Raw genomic sequence first — 27109 nt, forward strand, 5'->3', positions numbered from 1 at the left:
ACGAAGCCAGCAATAAACCCTAGAAGAACTGCTGAGCTTAAGCAGGTAAGACCACAATCTTCTTGATCTCTGCTAGTGTGTGCACTCTTCAGAGAGCCCTCAGATCCTGTGAAGTGCTGTAGGAAATGATGATTAGCTATGATTGAAGAAAAAGCCAAAATTATAGTGATACACTGAGTGAACGCTGCATCACTTCTACAATGCATGAAACCGTACCTCTTTAGGCCATGAAAAAGGACAAGCACTGAAATGCATAAGGGCTCTGCAGTGCAAGTCTCACAGGGACAAGTGGGAACTGCAAAACACTGAAGATTAAAAAAAAGGCAATATTTTTGCCTACAAACAAGCTTTCCTTGCATTCATCAAAAAAAAACAAAATATAAGCTACAGCTTCTTTCTCCCCAAATTGAAAAGCTTAAGGAAGGGACTAACCAAAAGAATAAGCAAAGAAGAGACTCACTTTATCTTTTTAAAAATCTTAAGTGGGGAAAAAAAGCCAAGCATTTTAAACATGAGAACAAAAATCAGGTTCATGATTCAATAAAGTTAAGACAACTGAAATAAATGAAGCTAAAGAGGTTAGATTCATAGCAAGAAGGAAGCGAAAGGTATGCAACACCATATACTGAGAGGCCAAAAGTATGTATTCAGAAAGCAAAGAAATTATACAAAAACATTTAAAAAATACAAAGGGAAAGCACAGTTTCCCACAAAGTATGCTCAAGGATGTGCTGTGTTTGTATACAGGCAGATGTTACTACTCTTCCTGGGATTGTATTTATTGGAAAGTACTCCCAAAACAAACTACCACTTAAATTTTCCCTCCTACGTACAACTGTCCTAAGATCTCAATAGCTAAAACCCGCCTAATTTCCTCCAGCTCTAAGGGAAGCTCCAATCTCTCTTACATCCCAGGCTAATTAAACCCACCTGTTAATACAGTTCAAGATTTAATGCTGCAACACCAAACACAAGCTTCAACAAACCAGGCGACAAGAGGACTATTCAATGAAGAAGGCATCATGCCCCATTTAGCTTGGTCTTGTCTGAAAACCCCGGGTAACAGCAAGTGACTGTACGAACAGATACCATCCGGCAGATACCAGGATAGAATTAAGACAATAATTAAAAGCAAATCTGGAATGTTGTAAGCTTCAAGTCTTTGACTTTGTAATCCAAATAGCTTTCTTTACTTAATTTCTATGTTGTTTCTTCCCCCTCTCTCTTTTTAAAGAAAGAGGTAATGTTCAATCTCTAGCATCCAGTTTTCTCCGGCAACTGCAGAATCTGAACAACGAAACCTCAGAAATTTAGACCATGCTTTGACAACTTCAGGTAAGGCTACTGACCTTTCTTTCTCCAGTCTACCAAGGCTGCAGGTAATTAAAAATTTAAGATCAAGACCAACAACAAAAGCGATGCTTCACATTGCCTAAAATACATTTGGTATTTAGTAGCGTCATCCCCCAGCAGCACAGCCTGGGTTCACGGGGCAGAGCCTCTCGGTAACAGCAGACGAGCAAGGGCTAACCTCAAACCAGAAGGCCATTAGCAGCATCTTCATGGTGCCAGGCTTAAGCACAATGAAAATCTGCACTTTATGCAACAGAACTTCATTGTATAGTATGTTACTATTTTAATAAGATGGCTGTCTTTTTTCTTTGCCTGTAAGTCCAAAACCCTAAAAGAGTTGTTTTAAGAACACTTTACGCAAATTTCCATAAGGCCTGTGTTAAATCCAAAACAGGCAATAGGCTCTCGACAGTGGAAGATAATTTCATAAAGTGAAAATTAAAGTACAGTAAATTTACCACTCAGTGTATAACAAGCTGCAGTACATCTCCATTTATAGCATGAACCAATTCACCTGTATAGTACTATGAATTACTACTAAAATATCTTGCGATATATAGAGAACAGGAAAAAAAAATATAACTTTATGAAATGGAGCTACAAGAAGTCATCTGTGCCCAGAATTCATCAGTAAACAAGAAGAAAAGTCTACAGACCAAGCAAAGAATACAGATTTTCTACTTTATTACTGTTGAAAAAATAAAACCAACCCCGATTATTCATATTAAAGCAAGTACCAAAGCGTTCAAACTCTAGAACTACTGGAGGAAAAAAAATCAAGCTGGAGAGTAGACTGCCAGCACGCACACCCCCTTCCCCCCAAACCAACACACACAAAACACCCACCCACCATGCCAAAGGTTAAGTCATTTAGTCAAGTTCAAAGATCTTCAAAGAGTTCTTAGATCCAGATAAGCCCATATGTTACCAAAATTCTGTGAAAAGCTATTACTTTCCAATCTGCTTTTCATGTCTAAGTTACAGAACACACAGATGCTTGGCATCACTCAGTATCCCTAAATTCTCACACCAGATAATCAAGGCTCACCAACAACTTTCCTATCTAAAATCCTAAGAAACGTCTTTATTCCATCAACACTTAGTCCACTTGTAAAAATTGAAAGTATCCATAAAAGCCCATTCAGTTACTGCACAATAAGTGTTAATTTGCTAATTTCTTCACAGGTAATCAATTAAAATGTAAAATATTGGATAAAATTAGTTGCACTAAATTTAACAGCTGCTCCATAAGCATAATTAGTTTCACAAGGGCCATATGTATTCTGAACAGAGACAGAGTTGAAACAAATAAGCAGATTTTAAAACAAGTTTGAGGAAATCTGCATTTAATTAGCAGGTGGGCACTACAACTGCATAATGTTTTTATACATTTATATTTATGAAGTGACAGAAGATCTAAAGGCTTTTTAAAATGGCGTTTATTGTTTGAATGGGAACTGGTTTGCTGCATGCTAAAGTGATTTAAATCCTTATAGCTCTGCTTTGAAAAAATCATAAATGGTGAAAGAAAACATGTGGAAAACTGTAAAACTAGAAAGAATTTGCGACAAAAAGCAGATACACATACCATAACCAAAAGGAAACTACACTTAATTAAACGTACACTACATCTGGAATATCAGCCTAATAAAACGTGAAACTATTAATTTTCATTGTTCTAAAGGAAATGAGGTCAGTGTCGTTTAGTATTTCCCCAATTATATTGCACTAAAGCGTTGAACTATATCTTATAGGTACAATCTAATCTTTCCAAAACACTACAATTTGAAAACAGTCACTGAGATAGACTTTTTTAAATGGAAAGAGGAATTAGAGCACAAAACCAAGACAGCTCAAACAGAAGAAAAGAAGTGCTCTTTCAATTAAGGTAAGTTTGGGGAAAAAATAAGCTATTGTGTTGGCAAACAGCAACCACCACTCAAATGAAAGTTTCTGAGATGTCAAGTTCTTCCCTGGCATTCTTCTAAGTTTCTCAGAGCTGATACAATCCTTATTAGATTATTATTAGCTCAATAGCTGCAAATAAAACCCAACAAATTCATGCCTCTAATACTTTAGCAATAAATCAAAAGTCTGGGAAAGAACAATGAAACACAACTGCATTGCATCAAACCTGGATATTCATATTGGTAATAAAGACATAGTGCAAATGCACAACTAATTGCAGCAAAATGACATATTCTCTTTCAAAGTGTATTAAGAGAAAGTTTCTTGTTTAACTCAACTTCACTACCAGGAAAAAAAAAGGAGGGGAAAAAAAAATAATAATAATAAAAAAAAAAAATATCACAGTACAAGTTCTTGGGGAAGGTAAAATAATTTCAAGCATCAATTGCAGTTGTTCAGAGTGTAGAAATTATTAATACTATACGTATATTTTCAATGTGAATATGGCTACCTCTATAAAACATTTCAGGTCACTATTAGTTTGCAATTTTAAAATGCATGCATTGAGGAAGTTAAATATAGACTATATGTATGATAATATGGTTTGTTTATTTATTGTTAAATATCAGGTGAGTGAAAATGAAAATAGGCAGAGGCAGAGTCAGCTTTTAAGTCCAAAATGAAATTGGCGCTAAGAGGAAGAAGAAGTTTTTTCAAGCCAGCAGTTTAGACAGTTGGCAAGTGACAAAACAGAGGGATATTAAAGATAGCAACAATATCATCCACAGTGCCAGAGAAACACAAGATGAAATATAAACAATCACTGGGACAATCAAGAACCCTGTTCGTGGACTGAGAAAATGGATTCACAAGATACAGGCATCAACTTAGTCCAGCAATAAACAATTCTGCACCTATAACTTACGTTAATGATAATCAAACATTTGAGGAAATAATACTCAAAATTCCAGTAAGTTGTAATAAAAAAAAAAAAAGGTAGTTACTGAAAACTTGGTGTGAACAGTACATAAATGCAGCCAGAGAGGTGAACAGATAGAGAAGACACTACTTTAAGTTTCATTTATTCTCAAGCAGCCTGTTTGTTACAAATCTAGTTCTGCAGACTAGAACCTTCTGGTCTACCTCCTCTCACTTCCAAAGCAGACTAAAGCGCCTTCTTTGCCACAACGCCTTGACTATCCTACAAAGAGCCTGCTTACAGTAGCTGAAAGTCTCTAGACCCAGTGCCGACAACAGCATCCTATCTCTGCATCAGCACATCCACATCACCACAAAGGCGTTGGAAAACCTACAGGAGACCAACACCTGTGTGAAAAAGAACTGATTCCAGAAATACATAAAGTTTACTTAAGCTGAGCTTTTGTGTCAGCAGCCCATTGCTCCAAGACTTGCTTCTCGTGGAGTTTGGGCAGAACTCCTTGCCTAAGGAACGAGTGGTAGAAGAGAAGCTGACTACAACCCTACCAGCTGCAGGAGCACTTTGACAAAGGCCTTCATGGAAAACTAAAACTAGAAAATAGACTTTACTAAATATTATCTGAAAACCAGACATATAAATCATAGATTAAACAGCTGCTATTCAAGCATGGAGATAAACCATTTGGTTTTGTTGATGTGTTTTTACAAAATGCCTAACAAATCTACTTACACTAACCTGTATGTAGCTATAACTTGCTTCCTCCATCAAATGGCTCACTTGAGGAGCATTTCCTTGCATGCAGAAGTGTGATGTCCTCGAGAAGGCCAGATGCACATTACAGATATGTACGTAAGGACATAAACTAACTGCAGTGTTATTGCATACGCATTATTTTTGCATTCGGCACAGAAAACTATATACACACTATTTTTCAACAAGCTTTTTTATGCAGGGGCAAGATTGTGGGAGCAGCTGTGGCCAAAATAAGTGTAATGAAGTGTGCTGGCTGGGACATAGGAGGGGAGAACAGCTGTGTGAACAGGTCCCACCGATCTACTGGAATTGTGAACCGCGCCACTCCCCTCGTGATGGCAGGAGGGGATTCTCTCCCCACTTTATTCCTTTAGCTTATACAGAGGTCACTAATTGCCCTAGGCATAACTGGTCCAAAGGAGCTGAGGATCTTTGGCCTCCTCTTTATTGGGGAGAAACATGTTGTGTCATTCATTTCTCTTGTTAATCTGCATGAAGACCCTGAACTGCCTTTCTTTGCTAAGATTTCACCTCAAATTAGGACTGTCAGTTTAAGAATACACCTGTTTTTACATGAAGTGAATTTCTCTCGCATCTTTCTTTTCTTAGAGACTGCCTCAAAACAGGACTTTTTTTTCTAACCCTACATTTATGTAGCCATGTCATGACTGAGCAGAAGAGACTAGAATTTAACTTTAATAACCTTTAGGTAATAAAATAACAAAGAAACAGAAGTTAGTACACTGTCTTGTCTATTAAATAAGTTAAGAAAAAAGCCACCCCTCCAATTCCCTGTCCTTTCTCATTCAAAGCAGTTCTAGCAGCCTTGGAAGTTCTAGACTTCAAGAGCATAAAAACACATACACCTACACAAAGGTACACAATACCCACCTGCACATACACTATATATAATCTTCCATATAAAACCACAGTTAAGGCTGATAAAAGAAATAATTATTATTCCAGTAATCTGTTAACAAAACAAACCAAAAAAGCTCAAATGAGTTGAGAATATCCAGCTCGTCTTCCACTCATACAAGAGTTTAAAAGCTACCCAACCACAAGGCGAGGCAAAAGCAAAACAGTTGTTGGTTTGCCACACAAAGGTATCAGCAAGAAGGATTCCTTCCTTCCTCTCCTAAACGAATTCCAGAGCTGCCACTGCTTAGGTTGAAGAAAAAGCAACCAGAAACAAATGGGCTGTATGAAACTTCTGTTCCTTTAGATTGTATGATCCTGTAGGAAAGACATTTTATGTATTTTTTACATTCTTTTAAAAAAAATTAATAGGGAAACTTGAATTCTATATGAATGAATAAGGTAACATATTCTATTAGCAAGTAAATTCAGCAGACTTCGTAATTAATTTATACATACACATGCAGTTATTCTCTTCCTGATACAGCTGGAATCTATTTTAAAAAACAAGCGTCCAGCTTACTTTCAGGGCTCTCAATAAATACACCAAATTATTCGTTTCTACATCATGCAGGCATTAGTGACTCTGCATCTGCTATGACAGGAAGATCTGGATGTATCACACAGCAATGAAAAAGGGTCAAATTCATTTTCCAGATGGAATCACCAGCCAGGTAATTATTTGTTGTAAATTTGACAGCACCTCCTATGTTAAAATGCTAAGGAACATAAATGAGAGATTTCAAGGTTGAATTTTTCATTTCCCTGGTGCCTCTGAGAAGTTCAAATTAGTTACAAGTAAGTGTTACTCTTCTGCCTCTCTTTGAGAAGCCCACTGTTTTATTTTTTGTGTTTGTACAACATCTAAGATTGAGGTCCCAATCATGGTTCGAGCTCAAAGATGCTACAATATTTATGTATACTTACATCCACAGAGAGATATTAGACAGCTGAACGAAATTACCTAAACAGATGCTTGAAATCAACCCAACCTAGAGCATTACAGCACCATTGTTGGCAACATGAGGTACTCAGCCCAGTCAGAACTGCCAGCACGGATCCAAAACTGAACCAACAGAAAAAAAAAAAACACATCTCAACATCTCTCATTCTTCAACACTGCAGCAAGTTGCAGCACCATTTAAAAGGAAAAAAAAAACCCTGCTTAAAGACAAGATTAAAGTATATGCACACACCTAATTTAAAAGACTGGAACTATTGAGACGGACTTGACTCACACGATGAACAAACGATGCTTTGGAAATACCCGGATGAAAAGTCGTGTGTCTACTTTTACTTGACTGGTAACAAATTAAACCATTACTCTGTGCTCACCAGACATTTGGGGTTTAAATTTTACGAGATGTAAAAAGTTTGAGGTATTCCACCTATACTTTTTACCACAATAGGTTTATGAGGCATATAGAAAGACATTTAGAATACCATCTTGTTTTCCCAAGTTAAAAAATACTTAACATATTTAGTTAAAATAGCTGTAACTTGACTATAGTAACAAGTCTCTGAAAATGAAGTCATAAAAGGGCTTTAGAAACTCCTGAAGCGCACACACAAAAAAAAAACCCACAAAAATGTATCATGCCATACTGTCAAAATCTTTTGAAGACACAACATAAACCGTTTGATTATTTTATTACTATTTTCCAATACACATTCTATAAATACAAAGATAATCTTCTAACTTGCATGCAAGTTAGATGCATTTTACTTTAATATTTTGTAGTTTACAAAGTAGAGAGAAGAAAGCATGGTCTTTTTTTAATATTCTCCTAGACAATTCTTGAACAATTTATTTGCTGGAGACTGATGAAGCATATATAGTTTACAGGTTTATCGGCCGCAAAAGCTACTTTACTGGAAGTTATCACCTATAGCCCCGTTGCATCTTCCCCAACCCCCAACTCTAATTACTAATTAAAAATTCCAAGGAAGGGGGCAGGGAAGAAACTCTGCACATTTCACTTAGTATTCTAAAAGAAAAAAAAAAAAAAGGCATTTTCATCATGGAGCCTGTAATTGTTCAATAAAATACTGTAAAACAAAACATTCCAAAAAGAGAAACAACAAAATCTGGATTGTTAAAAAAAAAACCCAAAACTAACAAACATAAAGCAACAAAGCTACTTGATTATTATACTTCAAAAAGTATGATGACTGTTCTGATAAACTGATGATCCCAATCACAAACTGACTGACATTAGTCCCAATTTAAATGTGTAATAAAGATAAATCGCAATGTAATTTCTACATACCTATGCCTTTTTTAAAGAAAAGATTCTCAGTTTTACCACAGAATTTTCTTCCAAGCTTTGCTTTTTATTTAAAACATAACATAACAAAACCTCACAAAACCACAGCAAAACCATGAAATAATTACAGACCGGCATCGCATAGCCTCCCTGAATCTGCAAGAAGCCTGCAACAGCAGCTATTACGTACTACACTCATCTCAATTTTGAAACCTGAAGGCAAGAATTAAAGTGTAAACTGTATTACTTCCATCACTGAGAATATTACCAAAATTATGCAGTTAAGCCAACTCAAAAAAATAAAACGCTACCTATTGTGTCCCTCAAAACCTTCAACAATTCTCTTCCCAACAGCTACATCGCCACTCCCAGAATACGAACACCTTCACAGGGGAGGCGGAGGGGAGGGAATAGGAACATAATGAGACTTCAGAACTGAAAGCGTAACAGAAATTAAACTAACAATGTACTAAGCAAGGAAAACTTGCCTGCCACCCCTCCGCCACCTTCAAGTGCCTCTTTGGCAGTCCTTGATGTCACCACGCCTGCAACGACAGCGCTAGCTGCCTGGGGTTCGTTGTGCTGGCAGACGGTTTACTGTTGTATATTTTTCATGTCTCTCCCACTTTGTTTTTTCCCCACACCTATTGTTTCCTGCTCCTAATCAAACTGCCAAGTCTTTGGGGCTGAAATTCTGTTTTGAATCCTCATTGATACTGCAGACAGCACACTTAGGAACTTGATCCCTGTCTGGCACTTTCCTATTATAAGTAACATAAGGGCACATTGACTAACCACAGCAATGAAGATATTACCATTCCTCAGATGAGATAATAGCATCTCTAACAATCTATTGTACTTCACAGTTGCAACGTACTACAAACTTGATAACTTTGGTTTCCAAGCTTCAGCTTCATAAGATGCACCAATCTTAGGATTGTATCCGCTTACTGTAAGATACATTCTGAAATAAGGTCAAGACTTCACTGTATTATTCAGATAATTCGATCTTTTTAATTTAGCTGAAGCATGGGAATACTCCATAATTCAGACACTTTACCACAGTCTTCAGGAAAGCCTTCATCAAAATACTCGAGATCTTACTTTATCCTGTTCCCGGATCCGCAACATTTAGACTTCTCATGCTCCTGGCAGGCAGGGGTGAGTAACAACCCATCCTAACAAGCCCTAATTATCACCCCTCTGCCTAAGTGCCTCGATTGACTTGGGCTTAAGATTAGAGTTGCACTCTAATGCACTTTTGCAGCCTGCAGCTAGAAATCTGTTGATACACTCTGATTTTAGGAAATACTTGCTCATTGGGTCTAGCAGATAGGACAATCAAAGGTCTAAGGCATGTAACTGTGCAGATATTTTGTCTTTATCCAGTAAATCAGATACAAGTAAGGACCCCAGCAGGATAGGTCGCTGTTTTTTCTCCTCGGTGAGTGGCTGAGCCCTCTAACAGCACCAATAGACACACTTCCCTTTCTTCGTATTCACGTGGATCCTACTGTCTACCTCGGTTTGATTTACAGGGTTTTCACAAGTAAATTTAACAGTAGACTGGAATCATGAAAAAGAGGACCCTTACATTCTGATTTGATAGTTAAAATTCTTGATGTCAGAGACTTACGGAAGAATAACCAGCGGACTTGAAATTAATAATGGAGAATAAACAGATAATAATTTAAATTGAAAGCTTGCTTGAAATTCACCTACATTTCCCATTTCTGACACATTTCCTCTTTGCTCTTCCAATGCCCTATCCAGCAGCTGTTATTTGCCCACCCATTGGAAAGTAAGATACAAAGTAATGTTACGAACAAAAAAACACATAAATTTTCAGTATATTCACACTTTTGAGGAATGGACAGTTTTAAAAAGAAAAAAAAAACACCTTTGAACTTCTCACAGGCAAACAAATAAAGCAAAAGATTCAGGGCAAGAATAGCATTAACAACTTTGTTCGTTTGCTCTATCACTTGTTTGTAAGTCATAGCATATAGCAGCACAACATCGGACAGAGTGGAGCACAAGAAGCAGCAGTGGGAAATAATACCATTTGGTCATTTGCAACTCATTTTCAGAGGGGAAAAAACAAACAAAGAGTTATTTAAGATTCCGTAATTCAAACCTTAAAGAAAGCAAAATGATATTGATACCTTGGCAACAAGTCTATCCTTGACTGGACAGCTTGGCCTTAGGGGGTCTCCAGCCAAGACAAAGCAAAGGGAGATGAGCTAGGAGTAAGGGAGGACACAGACTGACATAGCCCGTAGTGCCACTTTTGGAAGTCATAGCTGAAGAGCAACATGACATTTGCCTACATTAATCTGATTACTCTAACTTGTGGAAGGGGCATGACTAATTTGCTCAGTGTGTGAAATTTTATACTTTTTTATTTATTGTTTCTGTTTAGCCATCTACTTGAAAAATATGAAATTTTCTCTTCTCTGGTTTATCAGGAGACTCAGGTCTGGATATATTTTGGAAGCTCTCAGCAGAAAGGGAACAGCTCTACTTAAAATAAAACCCAGTTGTTTATTATTAAATTCTTTTGTAATTTGCATTTTATTTTAAAATATGCTAAAAAAAAAGATTTATAAAATCTTGACAAAAGATCCTTTCTCATCATATTTTCTTGGTTTGTAGTCCTCAGCTGCCATAACAGTACAATCTTTAATTGTACACCATATTTTTGTTATAGGATAAAGCATCTTTACTTAAACCGTTAAACTACAGTGCATTGAAGAGTTCACAAAAGATGAATGACTTCTAGCTAGCAAAAATTGTATTTTGTTAGTCAAAAATGATACAAATATATAAACTACATGTCAATGAAAACAGGTCAGTCATATTTTCTCCCAACACAGAGAAAAAAAAAAAATTTATCTAGACCATATTTGCTGTGAATTTCACACGGCTGGGTAGTCTGCAGAGAAATAGCACATCATCAATACAAGGTAGTAAATTCAAGTTACACTAGAAAAGATGACTGCTTTAAGACAGAGAACAGTCCAGAGGAATGGAAAGCACTGGCCAAAGCTGCCCACAGTTTCAAAGCACACTGAAGGTCCCTGACAGCAGTACTCTAACAAAGCCCCGTGGAATACCAGCTGATCTTCCAAAACAAATCCCAAAACTACGGCAGAAAGGACCTCCTGCCTTCAGGGAAAAGGACATTCGGTACAAGGAGGGACTTGATAGCGCAAGGTTGGCGATGGGATCCACTCAGAACCCCAAATTCAACACAAACATGTTGATGTTGAAATCTGGTAATCACATAAATGTATGTTTAAAGTTCCCACTGTGAATAGTTTTATAACTAACATGATAGCTATACTTATGTGATTCCCATTGCACTGCTCTATTACATCGAGAAAAAAAAACAAAACAAAACACAAACCAACCACTCATCAGCATTTAAAATTTTTGACTAATACCAGAATCTCCAATATAACCAATCAGAAAATTCAAAGTCAGATTAAAACTGCCACTCTAAAGTGTATTTGTTGTGCCACTCTAAAATGTATTTCCTAGTAATAGTTTTGATAATCTACACAGCAGCGTTTCCATTACCACATATTTGATGGGACTTCATAAAATAAAATTCCTACTGGAGTATCAATAAGAAAGGCTATTTGTATTTTATGTAGTTTTTCTGTCTTGTATATTCGTTTACAGAAGTGATTTCTTCTCAAAGATTACCATTACAAAAGTCTTAAAATTAAAACCATTTTTAAAATTTTGAAAGAATTCTACATCTTTCCTTAAGGATTAGTTTATATTTTAGTTTATGCTACCACAAATCACATACTTTAACCTCTTATCTGTTATTTGAACTAGTATTTCATGAGTAAATAACATTTTTTGCTTCGTAAAAATGAATAACTATTTTCAATCAATCTTACACTTTACCCGTAATCTGAACAAGAATTTTTTCAACTTATGTTTTAACACTAAATTACTAGAACCACATTTTTTGTGGCAAAAATGGCAAGGCTGACCTTTATTTTATTAGCCTACAATTTGCTCACCAGTGTTTTCTTAAGCTATATGAATGGCTTATGTACGTTGACAACATCCCACAGATGGTTATGATTATGTTCAACAGGACAACCCACTCACTGAAAACTTTCACAGACGCTTACCTAATGGGATGTCACATTAAATCTGACACAGTGAGATAAAATAACTACATACTAATTACAACATCTCAAAAAGGTCATTTTCAAATGATAGTCACAACATTTCTAATGTAATTATTGACAGAACGGGTGCACTAACATTCGTGTAAGAATGAGTTTTTAAACAAGCGTGATTATTACATAGCTTCCTTCTGCCAGAAGATGTCCTTGAATATACAGAGCTGTCAACATCTTGGAAATAGATGCCCCTAACTACAAAACTCTGGTAAACGTCAGAATTCGATTTGACTACTACTTGCTTCCTCTCTTAATGCTTAATGACTAATTCCTCAGAGATACCCTTAAAAGCCCTAAAATGTTGTCCTTGGGTAGAAACTTTCACTCAGCAATCAATCGGGAGCAAATTAGATGATTGTGTTGAAATGTACTGCACTGTTTAAGCTAACAAATGAATGAAGAAAGGTAGTATATCGGAACATATGCCACTACACTGAAGTTGCTAAAAGGGTCTGTTGGAAGAATATTTGGTTTCCAGTGAAGCTAATATGCTATAAGAAGGGACAGTGATGAAAGAATACCAAGTCATATGGAAATCCAAATATAGTGACAGACACAATTATTTTACTAATTGCTAATGAATACAGTCAAGTGGCTTCAAAAAGCAAAACTTTGCTTGGACTACTTCAGGTTTTGACCTCTGCATGAGCAAATGCATTTCAAACTGAAGCCCACCAAAATTGATTAACGGCGCCAGCCAAGGCCAGCGTGTAGTTGAAGCTTTTTTCCATCTATCACATGGCCCCAAGGATAGTTAAATGAACCTTAAAATGGCTACAAACAGCTCAATGACTACACAGACTCCTGCCAATTAGAAATAATTAGGCAGTCATTTTGGTGGTAAGTCTTTTTAAGTGCATACATAATGATGCAATGATGCTTATTAGCAATCTCATATGAGCTATGCTCAAACAGCCTGGAATAATTATGCAACTATCACAAAGCCTTGCACATCTCTGTACTTCACCTTAATGCATTTAAAAATCCACTTCATTACCTCCAGTAATTAATCCTCCATTAATTGCAGGAAAAGCCCAGTTTACAGTGCTTCGTTTCTAATTATCTTATAAATAGTTATGGTTCTAATTAATGTGTTCATTAAGCTGAATATCCTTCTCAAAGCCATGCTCAGAGCAAAGGTTCTGCTTTTGAGAGAAAAAGCCTAACTAGCCATAAGGTGAGGCCATTTTGGTTGTATTTGCTTTTATTTTAGTATATTCAACCTCCTAATTGGCATTTAAAATCTAATTTGGACGAACTTCAAGAAGACTACATAGTAGAAAAATAGGGAAAGGATTTTCTTTTTTTTTTTTTTTTTTACCCATTCTCCAATCAAGAAGCTTAGAGCTTTAACAGGAAAACTTTTAGCATATCTTTTTGATATAGACGGGTAACGGATTTTCAGTGCTATGCCACAGATTAATTTAAATTCTATTACAATTTAGCTTACCCCTGCATGTTTCCATATAAGAGAAGCAAGATCTATAGGAGAAAAATAGATATCTAACTGTATATGCATAATTTTAAAAAACTACTACTGCCCGTGCCTTCATTTCTAGTATATAAATCAGCGGTACAGAATCACAAAAAAATTGAAATCAGTTATTTGAGCTAGGCGTAATATAACCCTTTAAAGCCAAGGAGAGTTTTTCAGTTTGCCTTACCAGGAGCTGATACGATCCTATGAAAACCGCAACTAAAGAATACCTTAAAATAATATTTATGGATAAGAAAACTCCATATTGAAAGCATATGTTTCACAGTATTTTGGAGGTACGCATATAAGAACTTGCAGCAAACTTAAAGATTCAAAAGGAAAAAATTCTACAAAAGTACAATCAAAATATTTGTTACAATTAATATTGAGGTATAGATATTAACTTCCGGTCTTTTCCTAGATTTTAATGTTAAAAAAATATACATTGTATTTAAATATATATCTCTCCAGTTACACTATGCAAAAACAAATAGAAATTTTCACATTTTTTCCTTATGTGATCACATATTTAACATAAAATATTTTCCTCAGATAATTACTTAAATGCTATTTTAACAGTAAAAGGACAAAGGCTCTACATATGCCTGAAATTATCAAATTTTTTTTTGGCAATCTTCTCTTCCTGTAACATCACACCTTAGTAAGATTAGGAGTCATTGAAGTCAAGTGCAGCTTTACATCGACTCCAACAGGGCCAAAGTTTTATAGCAATAAACCCATATTAGGACCAGATGAAGCGTTCTCATCTATATATATTCTTGCTCTTGCATTTCAGGGAGACATGGTGCCTTGCCTTAGAAACTGGCAACATTCCCTGTCTGCAGTGCCTTACTCTAGCTTTAAGATTGCCTCTCACCTGATCTCAACTTCAATGACCCAGGCTTGACCCTTTTTTCACCAACCTACACCCTCCACACGTGGGCATCTCACCCTGTTCTCTTGCTCCTCGCTAGAAGAGAGCAAAGGAGAGAGCTTCCAGACGGATCAGCGCCCTGAACTACCCCGAAGCATAGATGTGGGAGGAAAAGAACAGGCACTGAAGGATGAAGGGACAGTCAGGACAGTGTCACAGCACCGCAATTTTAATCAGCTTAGTCTGGCATGACCTCACTCCCAAAGCACACTTTGGTCATAATATCAAACAAAACTGGCAGCTGCCTATCTGGATCTTTGAAGTACAATTGATTTATATGGGATAAAAATTGTTTGTACAAAGGTCCCAAAAATACTGTATGCGGCAGGGGCTGTCCTACTCACAAAGACAGCAACGCCCTGCTACTGAGCAACGGTTTCAGCCGAAATCTTGGACAAACACAGTGACCAAAGAATTCCAGGGCACATATGCCGATTTATACAGCAGAGAGATCATCTCTAAAAACCAAAACAACAACAACAATCTTCTAAAGCAAGAGTCAGCAACTACCATCTCTGCCACAAAGATGGATTTTGAATGGCATACAGTGCAGCTAGGAGCAAAGAACCGTAAGACCTTGAGAAAAATAGCTAAGAAAGGCAGTGGTGCCCAGGTCTTTGCTCCCACGAAGCTCCAGACTAGCTTCCAGCCACAGAGGCAAGACATTACTGATGAACAACGTCTTATCTCTCTGGTCATTAATTTCTCCCAGCACCTGATATATTTCTAGCAACATATTTAACCTCTAGTTTGATAAAAGCATAGCATCAGGCACAGCCTACTTCAAATGTTGCTAACCCCGGGTGCAAGGTGGCTGGCTATAGGAACAACAGTCTTGTTGTAACTGCCCCTCTTGTAACTTCAATAAAATAACACAAAAGTAATACACAAAGATAATTGAGAAGGACTATGGTAACTAATCTATTAATATGTAAACACAGCAAGGAATGTGTGGAAGAAACAGTAATCCATCATTAAAACTATGGTGAACAGGGAGGCTGAATTAGGCACGTACAACTTCAGCAAGGTTGACTTCAGGTACATTCAACAAAATTCAGGTTGAATTTTTGAAATACACAGGTTGACAGCTACTTGTATTCTACCGTTACAGAGTAACTGTTACTCTTGCTAAGGTTTTTTACATCTGATGAGTCTCCTAGAAAAGATACAGTAAAACACTTTTTCAACAGAAATACATGTTTTTCGCCTGCATCTTTTTAAACTAGATTCTGTTACTGTTATATGTTATTAGAATTAGAAAGAAAGATGGGAATAATGTAAACAGTAAAATATTTCTACTAAATTCTACAATTTTGTGTTTCATATTTTGATAATCTCATTCTAGAAACTAACACCGGAAACAGCAGCAATTTACATAGCAAACAATGAGAGTCTTGTACCACCAATGCATCTTTCAGACATCTGCTATATGTTGGTTTGCATAGCTGCCTCTAGAAACATGAGCTCTGCAGCAAAAAATAACAGATTCTATTTCACAGCCAGAGCTTTGGCAGTAGAGAAAAAGAAGAATAAAAAAAAAAAAACCACCACCAAAAAAACACAAAACACCAAAACAAAACTAAAAATACATAGTAGTTTAGAATGTAGACACATTGAAATCAAAGAGCCAAATCTCCACTAAGGGGAATCATATTCTTCTTCTTGTCTTCCTTTTCCCAAACAGAAAACTGAAGCATAAAGAAAAGAACAACTCAAAAAAACCACCAATTTGCAAATACACCCTTTCCCAAAGGGAGAAATAAAAGGTTTTAGAAAAATAAGCAGCTACACTTAAACCACGTTCTGTGTGCATAACACCTGGACTGCTTTAGAAAAAAAGTTTACATGTAATTACACTCAATACTTAGCTCTAAATGAACAGTACTTATGCATTCATGTCTTTTTTAAGGCTCTTTTTTTTTTATATACCAATGAAAGGCATCAAAGCAACTGTCACTAGAAGCTATCTGGCCTTATTGATAACTTAAGGGCCCTTGGCGTTGCCTTATGAAGTTTAATTTCCCAAAGCGGTCAATTAGATCTCGGTAATGTGCTCATTGGTGGGTTATTGCTCTAGGATATCTTCAGTGCTACTGCTTCACCTCTGTATTTCTTCCAGTATAGTCATGTAGACAAACCGTTAAGTTCCTTCTGAAAAAAGTCAGTTATTACTGCTAAAAAATATTTTTAGACACTATTGGTGATACAACCTGTAATGCAACAAGATCCTAAATAAAAACTGCAGGTTTTGATTTATCAGGGGAAAAAGAAGAAATATGATCTGACGTTACTTTCCACAGAAAAAACTAAAGATTACATGAGCAAACTCAGTAATCTGAATTTCACTAGTTCTTCCCTGCCCCAAGCCTTTATTTGAAGTTTAATGAAAGAAATACTACAGTATCTTAATTAAATATACATTCTAATGGACCAAAGACTCCACAGTTCCCCTTCCCCACCAGTAAGAAGAGACAAACATGCAATATTTATACTGATTCCTTACATAATTATGTGGGTCTATACAGCTAGTTGCATGTGAGTGTGTTAATCTGTGTAGCAAGGAGAGAAGAAAAAAAAATCCTAGGCAGTAGATCAAAACTTTGGAAGAATAGTAAGTCCAGTAGCTACTACCAGGCAAAAAAAAAGAAGTAATGAAACATTTCAAAAGAAATATTCTGATTAAATAGCATTGTTTGATTTCTTATAGGACTTTTATCCGCTTCTCTTCAGAAAATTCTTGGATCCATTTCCAAAGGAGGTATTTCCAAAGCATTTTTATAGATTAAGACAGTTTTTCAACACTGTCTGACAAGATGTGCCCAACCTTGTTCTTCACAGTTGTCTTGTCATTTCTTGTCTCTCAGCAGATACACAGGACGAGCCATGTTTGTACCCTCTCCCCTGCAGCTATCTCATTGCTCCAAGTCAATACTGCTATTGTTACTTGAACTTCACTTCCTAACTCCTTCCATCTCCTTCCCATCAGACAATAAAACTCATATTGTCTGATATGTGTAGGATGGGCAATTCAGAAAACCTTCACTTTCTTCCCTAAGCCTTTCCTTTTCCCCAGAACAGCTAACATCACCTATGTTAACGCTTATTCCTCTACTCTTCAACTGAAACCAACTTCAACTTTCATCCATACATCTGCATCATATTTAGTCTCTCTTCACAACATGCTTAAAAATCAGTCTTCTAAGTCCACACAACTGCAATTCATCTTGTGTGATGACTTTTGCCCACTACTTGAGCCATTCCATTCTTTTTTCTTTCTTTTTAATTAATCTCTCCTCTACCTCCTCCTGTTCCTCCATAAACTCTCAGTCTAATTTGCAAGGCCTCTCACAATTTTGCTCTTTATTTATCTGCCATTATCTCTTCTGCTAGACATTGCTGCTAACATTAACATCTACCTCAAAACATAGATCCCTTTTATCTTCCGCTCTCCTAAGAGCCTTCATTTTCTTTTCAGGTCGATGCTGTTCTAGAAAAGTCTTCCTGAAGCTGCCTATAATTAAAACTCTACACTGTAATCTATTAGAAGCTATCCATTAGTGAGTGCTAACTAGAACAGACAGACATAGCCTGTAACTAAAAGGAAGTTTTGAACACAAGTTTGTATAGATTATGTCTTGATCCAACACTTGTTATCAGCTGTAAGATCTGATAGGCCAGGGTTTTAATTTGGAAAGACTAACACATTAAGGCTACCACGATGCATGGTAAAAAGAGAGACTAACTGAAGACAGACCTGTTCCTATTCGCCATTCCAAGTAACGCAAATACAAAAGCATTCAATGATAATACTGTTTATATCTTTAAGAAGTCTGGCAAACAACATTTCACTGTGCAATATCGACTCTTCACTAAAATATTTCCTAGAAATGGTTTGGATTTATTTTTAAGAAGATATTAAGAAAGGAAATTCTCAAAGACCAAAAAAAGCCCTAAGACTGATCCTTGCCAGTACCAAAAACTGAAACCTGCAAAAAGCTTAAGATCTTCCCTATACAGTGGCATGGTATAAAGAACCCAGGTAAACAATGGATACAGAGCAAGGATTTACCGTTTGCCCCAGCCAAGAATAAGTGTCTGAATGAAACTATGACCTTTTTGAGAACAGATCAAACCCAATGGCAAGAATTTCTAACTTCAGGGTAAGCATTGTCCAGTCCTGTGTTTGCGTTTGAAGCAGCAGTGTTGAAAACACATCTAGAAAGGGGTGGAGGGAAATTCTCTTCTTGTAATTCCATCACCACTGTGTGTCATAAACCAGGCAATGAAAATGCCACTATCTATAGAGATCGCTAAATTTGTGAACCTGACTATTCAGCATGTGTACCAACACAGCACTATTTTAAAGAAATTAGTGGAGTTTTACTATTATTTAATGACCCTTTTCACATTGCACTTCTCTACAGGACTAGAGGATCCTACTTTTAAATATTACAAACTGCAAGTGCTAAACATGAAGAATTCTGGCAAGCTATGAGGGCTGAATGTACGTTAATTCTAGTTTACATTGCTAAGATAACGGCAACTTCAGTCAACAAGCTGTTTTTTCATACCAAAACCAAGTCTATTGCAAAGCCACCCATAAGAAGCAGGTCGCCCTGCCACTGGACTGCAATAAGATGCACACATTTCAATATTAAATCAATTAGACTGGAAGAATGGTAAAGAAATAAGATGGGGAACCATGTATCCCACACACACACAGGGAAAAAACAACGCAACACACTGATCAAACACTTCCTTCACTGACACTCCCAAGGCATCAATTCTACACACAGGATTCCTTTACACACGGTATTTTCTCTTCTTAGTTATGTATAGATGTACTAGCTGTTATTGTGTCAAGCTTTAAGTTGAACTGTGTTGAAGATATTTCAAGGCAGCAGTTTTCAGTTTAATGTAAAAGGAAAAGCCAAAAACACTTGGCAGACAGTAAAAACAAACTTGCATGTTTAAAGGCAATTACAGTGAAATACTCTATAATCACAGAATTGTATGAAATCAGAGAAAAAAGGTTAACATATTTTGGTTAATTCTATTTAAAGCTACATGAATTAAAAGATTTGTATTACAAGTTCTGATGTAAGTATTTTCATATACGATTAACTTGCAGAAGAATTGCAGTGAAAACTCTAAAATATTAACAAGACTCTATCCACATAGAAATTATATGAAATCTGAGTTTCTCCATTCCAGAGAAGCATAATATTCTAATAAGAACTATCCTAATCTTCACCCAGCAATAATTTCAAGATGATATTATTATTCTCATTTCCTTGAATAATATCCATACTCCAGGGCCATTTTCCTTCTCATATTCAATATCATGCATGCTTGTATCAAGATTCCTTTCTTCATATCCTGTCACAGTATCAATCACTGCCTCCTGTCCACTCAATCCACTTTTGATTTATCAGCCGCCGTCTTTCTGGACTCCATAACTCGACCCAAACCATTTTAGCAAGACATTGACAAATAGCACCCAGTATCACATCAACCTGTTCCACTTAGTAAACTAAGAAACAGTAACTGTGACATCTCTGCATAAGTATTCCATTCTATTCCCCAGACTGATGTATATTAATGAGGAGATGGTATTTGAAATGCTTCTTCCACATCAGCATCTAATATGATCAAATTAGGAAATGGGATGATTTATTAAATTTCGTAGAGCTGAAATATTTCTTTATATCACTATATGTGTGGTTTCAGAAAGTGAGCTGTTGCTTTCAATTTTTCTACTGAGGATGTGCCTGCATTTCACAGACGAATTATTGTCTTTAAAAAGATTGCAAGAAGGCGAAATGTTATTAAGCAAATGCTCAGTAAAACAAACTAAATCGGTTTTAAAATTCCTAATTTAATGTAAATCTTGGTTGTTTTGCTGAAATTCAGTTTGTGATCTTATTAAGTCATATTTGCATTGTACTATCTTGCTGTAGGACAGCTTTAAATTTATAGCATTACTAGTAAGCCCTACTTTTTTGACTCTAAAAAATGCATCTAAAATAAAATACTTCTAATATGCACAAGTTTTCTTATCTTCAAAATAAAGTACAAAAAAAAAATCATTTTAGGTTACAAACAACACCTACTCAAAATATTTTCAAAGCATGTCATTATAAAAAATCTAACTTTTCAAATTAAAACTTAGTATTATAGTATTTTACACAGTTGGAGCTCTATAAATCATACGCTTAAATAAAACATCTATGTTGGAGAAGTTATTAAAAAAAAACTACATTACAGCCACGCATACTTTCACTAACATTTTCACTACCTTGAAAAACAAAGTATCTTAATTTGATGGGGGACTGTGGGGAGAAGAGATGTTATGGGACACAGGATTTGTGCCATCTGCATGACTTATACCAAAACCAAATCCAGTGATTTAAAGATACCATGTAATTGATCTTAACTTCCAATGTGAAACTAGTTTTCTAGCATCAGTCCCATTCCCATTGAAGGAGAAAAAAAAATAAAATCAGTTGCTCAAAGTCCTAAAGGTGGTACTCTGGAGGTACAACAGCAATGTTACAAATACAAGTAGCACAAGGATGACCTTCACCTCATAGCTGTATCTCGTATTGCTGCTTGTCAGGCAGGTCAGTAGATTTTACTCCCTGCCACTGGCAATTCAGAAGCTGGAGATGAACAAGAATACTTTAGTGGGTATTGCACTCTTTACTACACTAACACAAGGTGGCTGCCTGAGTTACTTTTGATCATTTTATCAGCTAGTTTACGTAAGTGTTTTCTTCAGTAACTACACCCTTAAAAGTCACACGAAAATAAGTTGCCCCACCCCAAGCAAAAATTTCATAAATTATAGATGCCAAATTCTTACGAAAATTCCACTTCAGCACTACAAATACATACATTTCCTAAGACAAATATTGTCGCTTCACGTTTAACAGCTTTGAATGGATTTTTCTTGTCCGACTGCTTTTTTAACTCATTTCAAGTTCTGGTATCCACAATCTCCAACAGCAAGGGCTTCCACAGTTTCATTAGGCGATACATAAGAACCACCTCCTTTTGCTTGACCAGGATCTGCCACCAGCTGACTCTGTTTACTTCATGCCTGCCCCAGGACTTACATTGGAGGAGACAGGAAACACTCCTTCCTTAATCATCTTTTCACACCATTCTGGTTTTTTGTACCTCTCCATCATATTCCCCTCTTTCCCCCACGATCTCTTTCCCAGCCTGAAGAATCATGAGGTACTCAGTCCTCTTAGGAAAGCTGTTCATACCTTCGATCAAGTGCACAAGCCAGATTTTGAGACAGCAAAGGAACTATTTAGCATTGCTGCAACCGCCTCAACGCTAACAAACAGGGAAAACACAGGCCTCTAGTAGCAGCTTTTTGCAACCTATTTAAGTCTTCTCCAGAACTAAGATTAATCCATGGCTTCTCAGTGTAACATTACAGCAGAGAGCAGAATTGGAAAAAATTACAATAAAGGACTCAGTGTGTCCTGTTGGTTTTAGTTTTATGCTTTTAACATTTTAGTTTTATGCTTTTAACATCAAAAGACTCTTCTGTTATAATTTAGGATGTTATTTGTAAGTATTTTCCCTGAAGAACCACGTCTGTGAATAGTAACATCATTTAAAGTGATGTACCTTCATAGCTATAGTACTGAAAAGCAAGTATATTTTATACACAAAATTTCCTAGCACAAAATGAAATAAACAGTAGTCATGTTTTTAAAGTTTTTAGGTGCATAATTTCCATTTACTGCAATGACAATTAACATCAGTAAACCCCTTGGAAAAGATGACCATGAGACTATTTCAAATGAGATCTGCAATTTATACTTATTACAATAAGAACGAGATCTTTAAATCAGGCTGTCATATTTCCTAATGCTGAGTATCTGACATATTGAAAAACACCTTCATTTTCACCTTATTCTTTTGACACTTCATTGTTTTAAAACTGATTCTGTTAGCAAAACAGTGGATATTTACAGGAACATTTCTACACGCAGCCCAGTAGCTTGTCTTGGGTCTACAGCTCAGATGGTAAGTAAACTCAAAGAGAGATCAGACAGTTTAAATAACCAAATTGCTACTACAAAGGCACTGGAGCAATAAGTGTCCAGGCAACTATTATAATGAACAGCTGTCATGAGAGAATACAAATAAGAGAAAGTGAAACGTTCATGTCTTTCAACAACCATTTTTCAACTTTTAGAGGCAACAGCTCTGCTGATTTGGTATATGAAAACAACATGTTTTACTAAATTCTTACTGCAGGTGCACAAAATTACCTGGCTGAAGATCTGTAAACACATACCAAAAGAGCTTTGATCTGCCTGATACACTCAATAATTAATTTAAGTTCAATAGAAAATGCTAACAGTAATTCTGATATTCAGGAATAAACTTTATTTAAACTTTTAAATTGAAAAATAGACAGACACAAAAACTGAGCTTCTTTTAATTACAAGAGTAGGAAGTGGATTTTATAATACAATTTGCAACATCTGATTAAAAGTTAAATATTTAAGTTATGTATATTATTGAAAATATTCATTTGTCACAATCCAATTTATGAAAAATTTCAGCACCACAGATATCTTTAGATATTAAGAAAAAATTGCATAACTAAATACTCATCTCTTTCCAAGGGAAATACAGATGAGAAAAAAACAGTTTAGTCTGATCTTCAGGGAGTCAATGTTATGGATGGGAGTTATGGAAATCAGTAATCAAAAAAAATCCACAAGAACTTTTCAGATAGTTACAGTTAAACCAAGGTGACTTTATTCGTGGGTTTTGCACTTGGTCAAATGCAAAAATACATAACTTATCTTCAAAACCAACTCTTTGACCAGTGCAATTTAAAGATTTAGTACATGAAAAGCACAGCATAGAGGTTTCAAATTACGAAGAGTTTCAAGTGACATGTAGTTTAGACCAAACTCAGTAACTATATGGAGATTTTAAATTAATGTTTTTACAGTAGAAATAATATTTCTTTTTCCTAGAAAAGAGTCTTACCTTCTTGTTCTACTTTTTGATCTTGATCTTTGAGACCTGTAGGATTTGCCTCTGCCCCTTGATCGGCTACGACTGCGTTTTCTTCTAGAACCATATGAAGAACTACTGCTTGATCTGTGCCTGCGTCTAAAACAAAACCATGCTATTAGTATACTATGGCTTCTTAAAAAAAAAAAAAGGAACAAAAACCCTAACAGTTTACTTAAAAGGGGCATACAAACCTGTGGGTTTTGTATTGGGTTGTAGAAGCCTCAAATACTACTATGACGCTGTAATAAGTAATTCACATACACATGGGCAATGCCTGTCTTAAAGGGTTTATATTCTAAAATATACATCCTGAGACAGAAAAAGGGTAGACAGAGAAACGGAAGTTAACCGATTTGCCTAAAATCATGCAATACCTCAAGGGCAAAGCCAGAAACATAACCCAGCTCTCAGTGGTTTTTAGTCCCATGATCAGCTCACTGGAACTCACTGCCCCTCTGCCAAATCTAACGTTGAAGAAACATTTAGAACGTACATTCTCAGCAGGATTTATACACCGTATGGGATAAGTCCAGTGCTAAAAATTAAATTCATAAAATGTTAACTTCTGTATTGCTCTATACAATTATTTCCAGTTATACTATGTACACACATAAAATGTAAACATAAAAATGTATTGTAAATTATTAACACCTAAAAACATTTTATGTATCTATACAACCTTACAAATTTGTTATCTCAGCTTTCATAATATGCAATCTTTGTTCTGCTCCAACGCAGACGGACCCTTTCCCCCTCCCTTTTTTTTTTTTTTTTAGTACTATTAGTAATCAAACAATCAGTGTCAATTTATTCCATTTGAGCTTAGAAGTTTTCTCCTGAGTTCAGCCAGGAGTCAGAAATGTATCTTCCTTTTGCCCTCCCACCCAATATTGACATTTCAATTATTCAAAGAATAAATTCTTATACACAAAGGAGAATGGTGAAAGAAAGGATATTAAATGCACAAATTAAACCAACTAATCCCAAACTGGGGGGAAGGATACCTTCCAAGTCTTAATCTTAAAATTTCCTCTCTGTCTTCATCTCCCTAACAGCTAACAATTACAGTCCTTATGAGAACCTCCATATTTTTGGCCTTTATTATGTTTGATTAATATTAAAATATAACACCATGTAGAAACACTTCTGTAACTCAGGATGTAGCCAATGTGATATGTGCTTATCTAGCATAAGGAAAAAAGTGCTGTATTACGTACAAGTAGTGCTGCAGTAGTCCAAACTGGAAAACATATATAGGTTAACTACAAAAGAACAGGTCTTCATCTGAAAAAAGAATGCAATGTTCCTGCTAACTGAAGATGACGAACAGTAATCTTAGAGACTGCTGCTTTTGATTCTTAAGGGTCAGGGATAAATCCAGCAGGACCCCAGTGTGTAACAGTGACTTCACTGCCAGGAGCAAATGCCCTAAACTAAGGGCAAAGCAGAGGTGCTAGCCAGATCCTAAAAGCAGACACTTTCGTCTCTTCTGGATTCAATTTAAGTCAACTGGTCTTCATCCAGACTCTAATCTCCCTTCAAGCTCTGTTTTTATCTCTGAGATAGCCATGCCTGCACTGGACTAAACAGATTCATAAAGCTGCATGTCATCAGCATATTGTTGGCATCGAAGCCCATGTCATCTCATTGCGTCCCCTAAGGGCTGGATGTAGATGCTAAGCAGGAACAGAAGAAAGGGGAGATGGAAATAAACAAGAAACTCCCCACAGCCAGCCAACTTGCCCCTCATTGACACATTCTTCTGCCAACTAAAGAAAGGTTTGTCAGGAGCACTTTCTAATATATTTACAGGGCAGCTAGACACAATGAGTATTTTCCAGCTCCACTTCCCAATAAATTGACCTCCACCTGTTCAGTTTGATTCCAGGATCACCGCAAGTCAGACTGAGAGACAACCAGGACAGCGTACCTCATCCAAAAAGGTACCGAAAGGGGCCTCTCCTGAAGGAAATACAGCATTAAGTCAAGAAAAATTTGCTAGATATAGCCATATAATTTGTGTTCTAAACACCTGGCTGATGACTGTACACTTTAAAAACAGCAAGAGTAACAGTGAAAACTAGCTGTTGCATCAAATGTATAGACCTGCTGTAAAATCACCCTGTCTTTCCATTGAGAAAGTCTACCGTGTTGTCTGGAAAGACCTACTTGGTTTCTTACAACAGGAAAAAGTAACAAAGAGTAACCCATAACTAGTTGAATGAAACTACTTTACAAACTGGCCACAATGTATGAACTACCGTATTTCCAAAAAGAGATTCCAAATTCATTATTTAGAAGGAGGAGAAAGGAAAACTTATTTTAATTGGCTCCTTTTTGTCTTTTTTAATAAGGAAGTTACCTTTGAATCTGCATATACATTGGTTTTGTATTCTTGGAGCAGGGGGAGGTGTTTGGATTTTTGTGGTGGTGGGTTTGTGTTTTTTGGTGGTGGTGGTGGGTTTGTGTTCTGTGGTGGTGGTGGTTTTTCTTTAAATGTAGGCGAAAATATTGCCACATCTTCCAAGTTTCAGAGCAAACTTTGCTATAAAATTCCAACCTAGAACTCACTACACATTGAATCCAAACACTTCTAGCTTTCTGCCATAATATGAAAGAGCTTGATTTGTAAACAACTGCAATAGACAGTAAATTACTACAAATGCACCTTTTCTCATAAGAATGTGAACGAGACTGGAGATCTCGAGACCGTGACCTTGACCTTGATTTTCTTCCAGATTTTTTACGGCTGTATGTTCTGCTGTCTGAGGAGCTACTTGAAGACGAACGCCTGCGGTGTTTCTTTTTCCTTCTGCTTCTGTTCTCTTCTTCTGTGTCCGAGGAGCGACGTCCCATTTTTAAACTACATAAAAACAAAAATTCTAAAATGTAAGAAATTCTCGTGTCTACATTACATTGTTATATCTATAAAAAAATATAGTGTTTGTCCATATATAAATAAACATATCATTATACCATTTTAAAAGAGAATATGTGAATAGAAAATTTGGTTTGTATGCAAAAACAAAAAAAAAAAAAATCAAGATTTTAATATAAGACATCAGTAAATTTGTGTTATCAAGTAACTTGAAATTTACACTGTCAGCAAATTTGATGTAATGTATTTTGGTATCAACTATTAGTCATAAATTTTCACAAAAGGTATTTCACAACCATTTAAGCAGATAAATGCACTGATAAAATCAGTTCTACCTCAGAACATATTTTCATTTTAGTGTATTTTTACATTTTTGCCTTAGATATTAATTTTTCAGAAATTTGGGACTAATG

General features: G+C 36.1%; 1 protein-coding gene across 1 annotated transcript in view; it reads right to left on the reverse strand.

Moving 5' to 3' along the window:
* Positions 1-26677, reverse strand: part of LOC104165541 (serine/Arginine-related protein 53-like) — a gene marked incomplete at its 3' end in the record, with an annotated part of 31192 nt that extends 4515 nt beyond the window's left edge. The window contains exons 1-2 of the mRNA XM_009705191.1: positions 26487-26677; positions 23789-23914 (exon numbers count right to left, since the gene is read on the reverse strand). Coding sequence (XP_009703493.1) covers positions 23789-23914; positions 26487-26674 — 314 coding nt within the window. The remainder of the gene's footprint in view (positions 1-23788; positions 23915-26486) is intronic.
* Between the last annotated feature and the right edge of the window lie 432 nt (positions 26678-27109).

The sequence above is a fragment of the Cariama cristata genome, unplaced genomic scaffold (assembly GCF_000690535.1).
Source record: "Cariama cristata isolate BGI_N322 unplaced genomic scaffold, ASM69053v1 scaffold14488, whole genome shotgun sequence".
Lineage (NCBI taxonomy): Eukaryota > Metazoa > Chordata > Aves > Cariamiformes > Cariamidae > Cariama > Cariama cristata.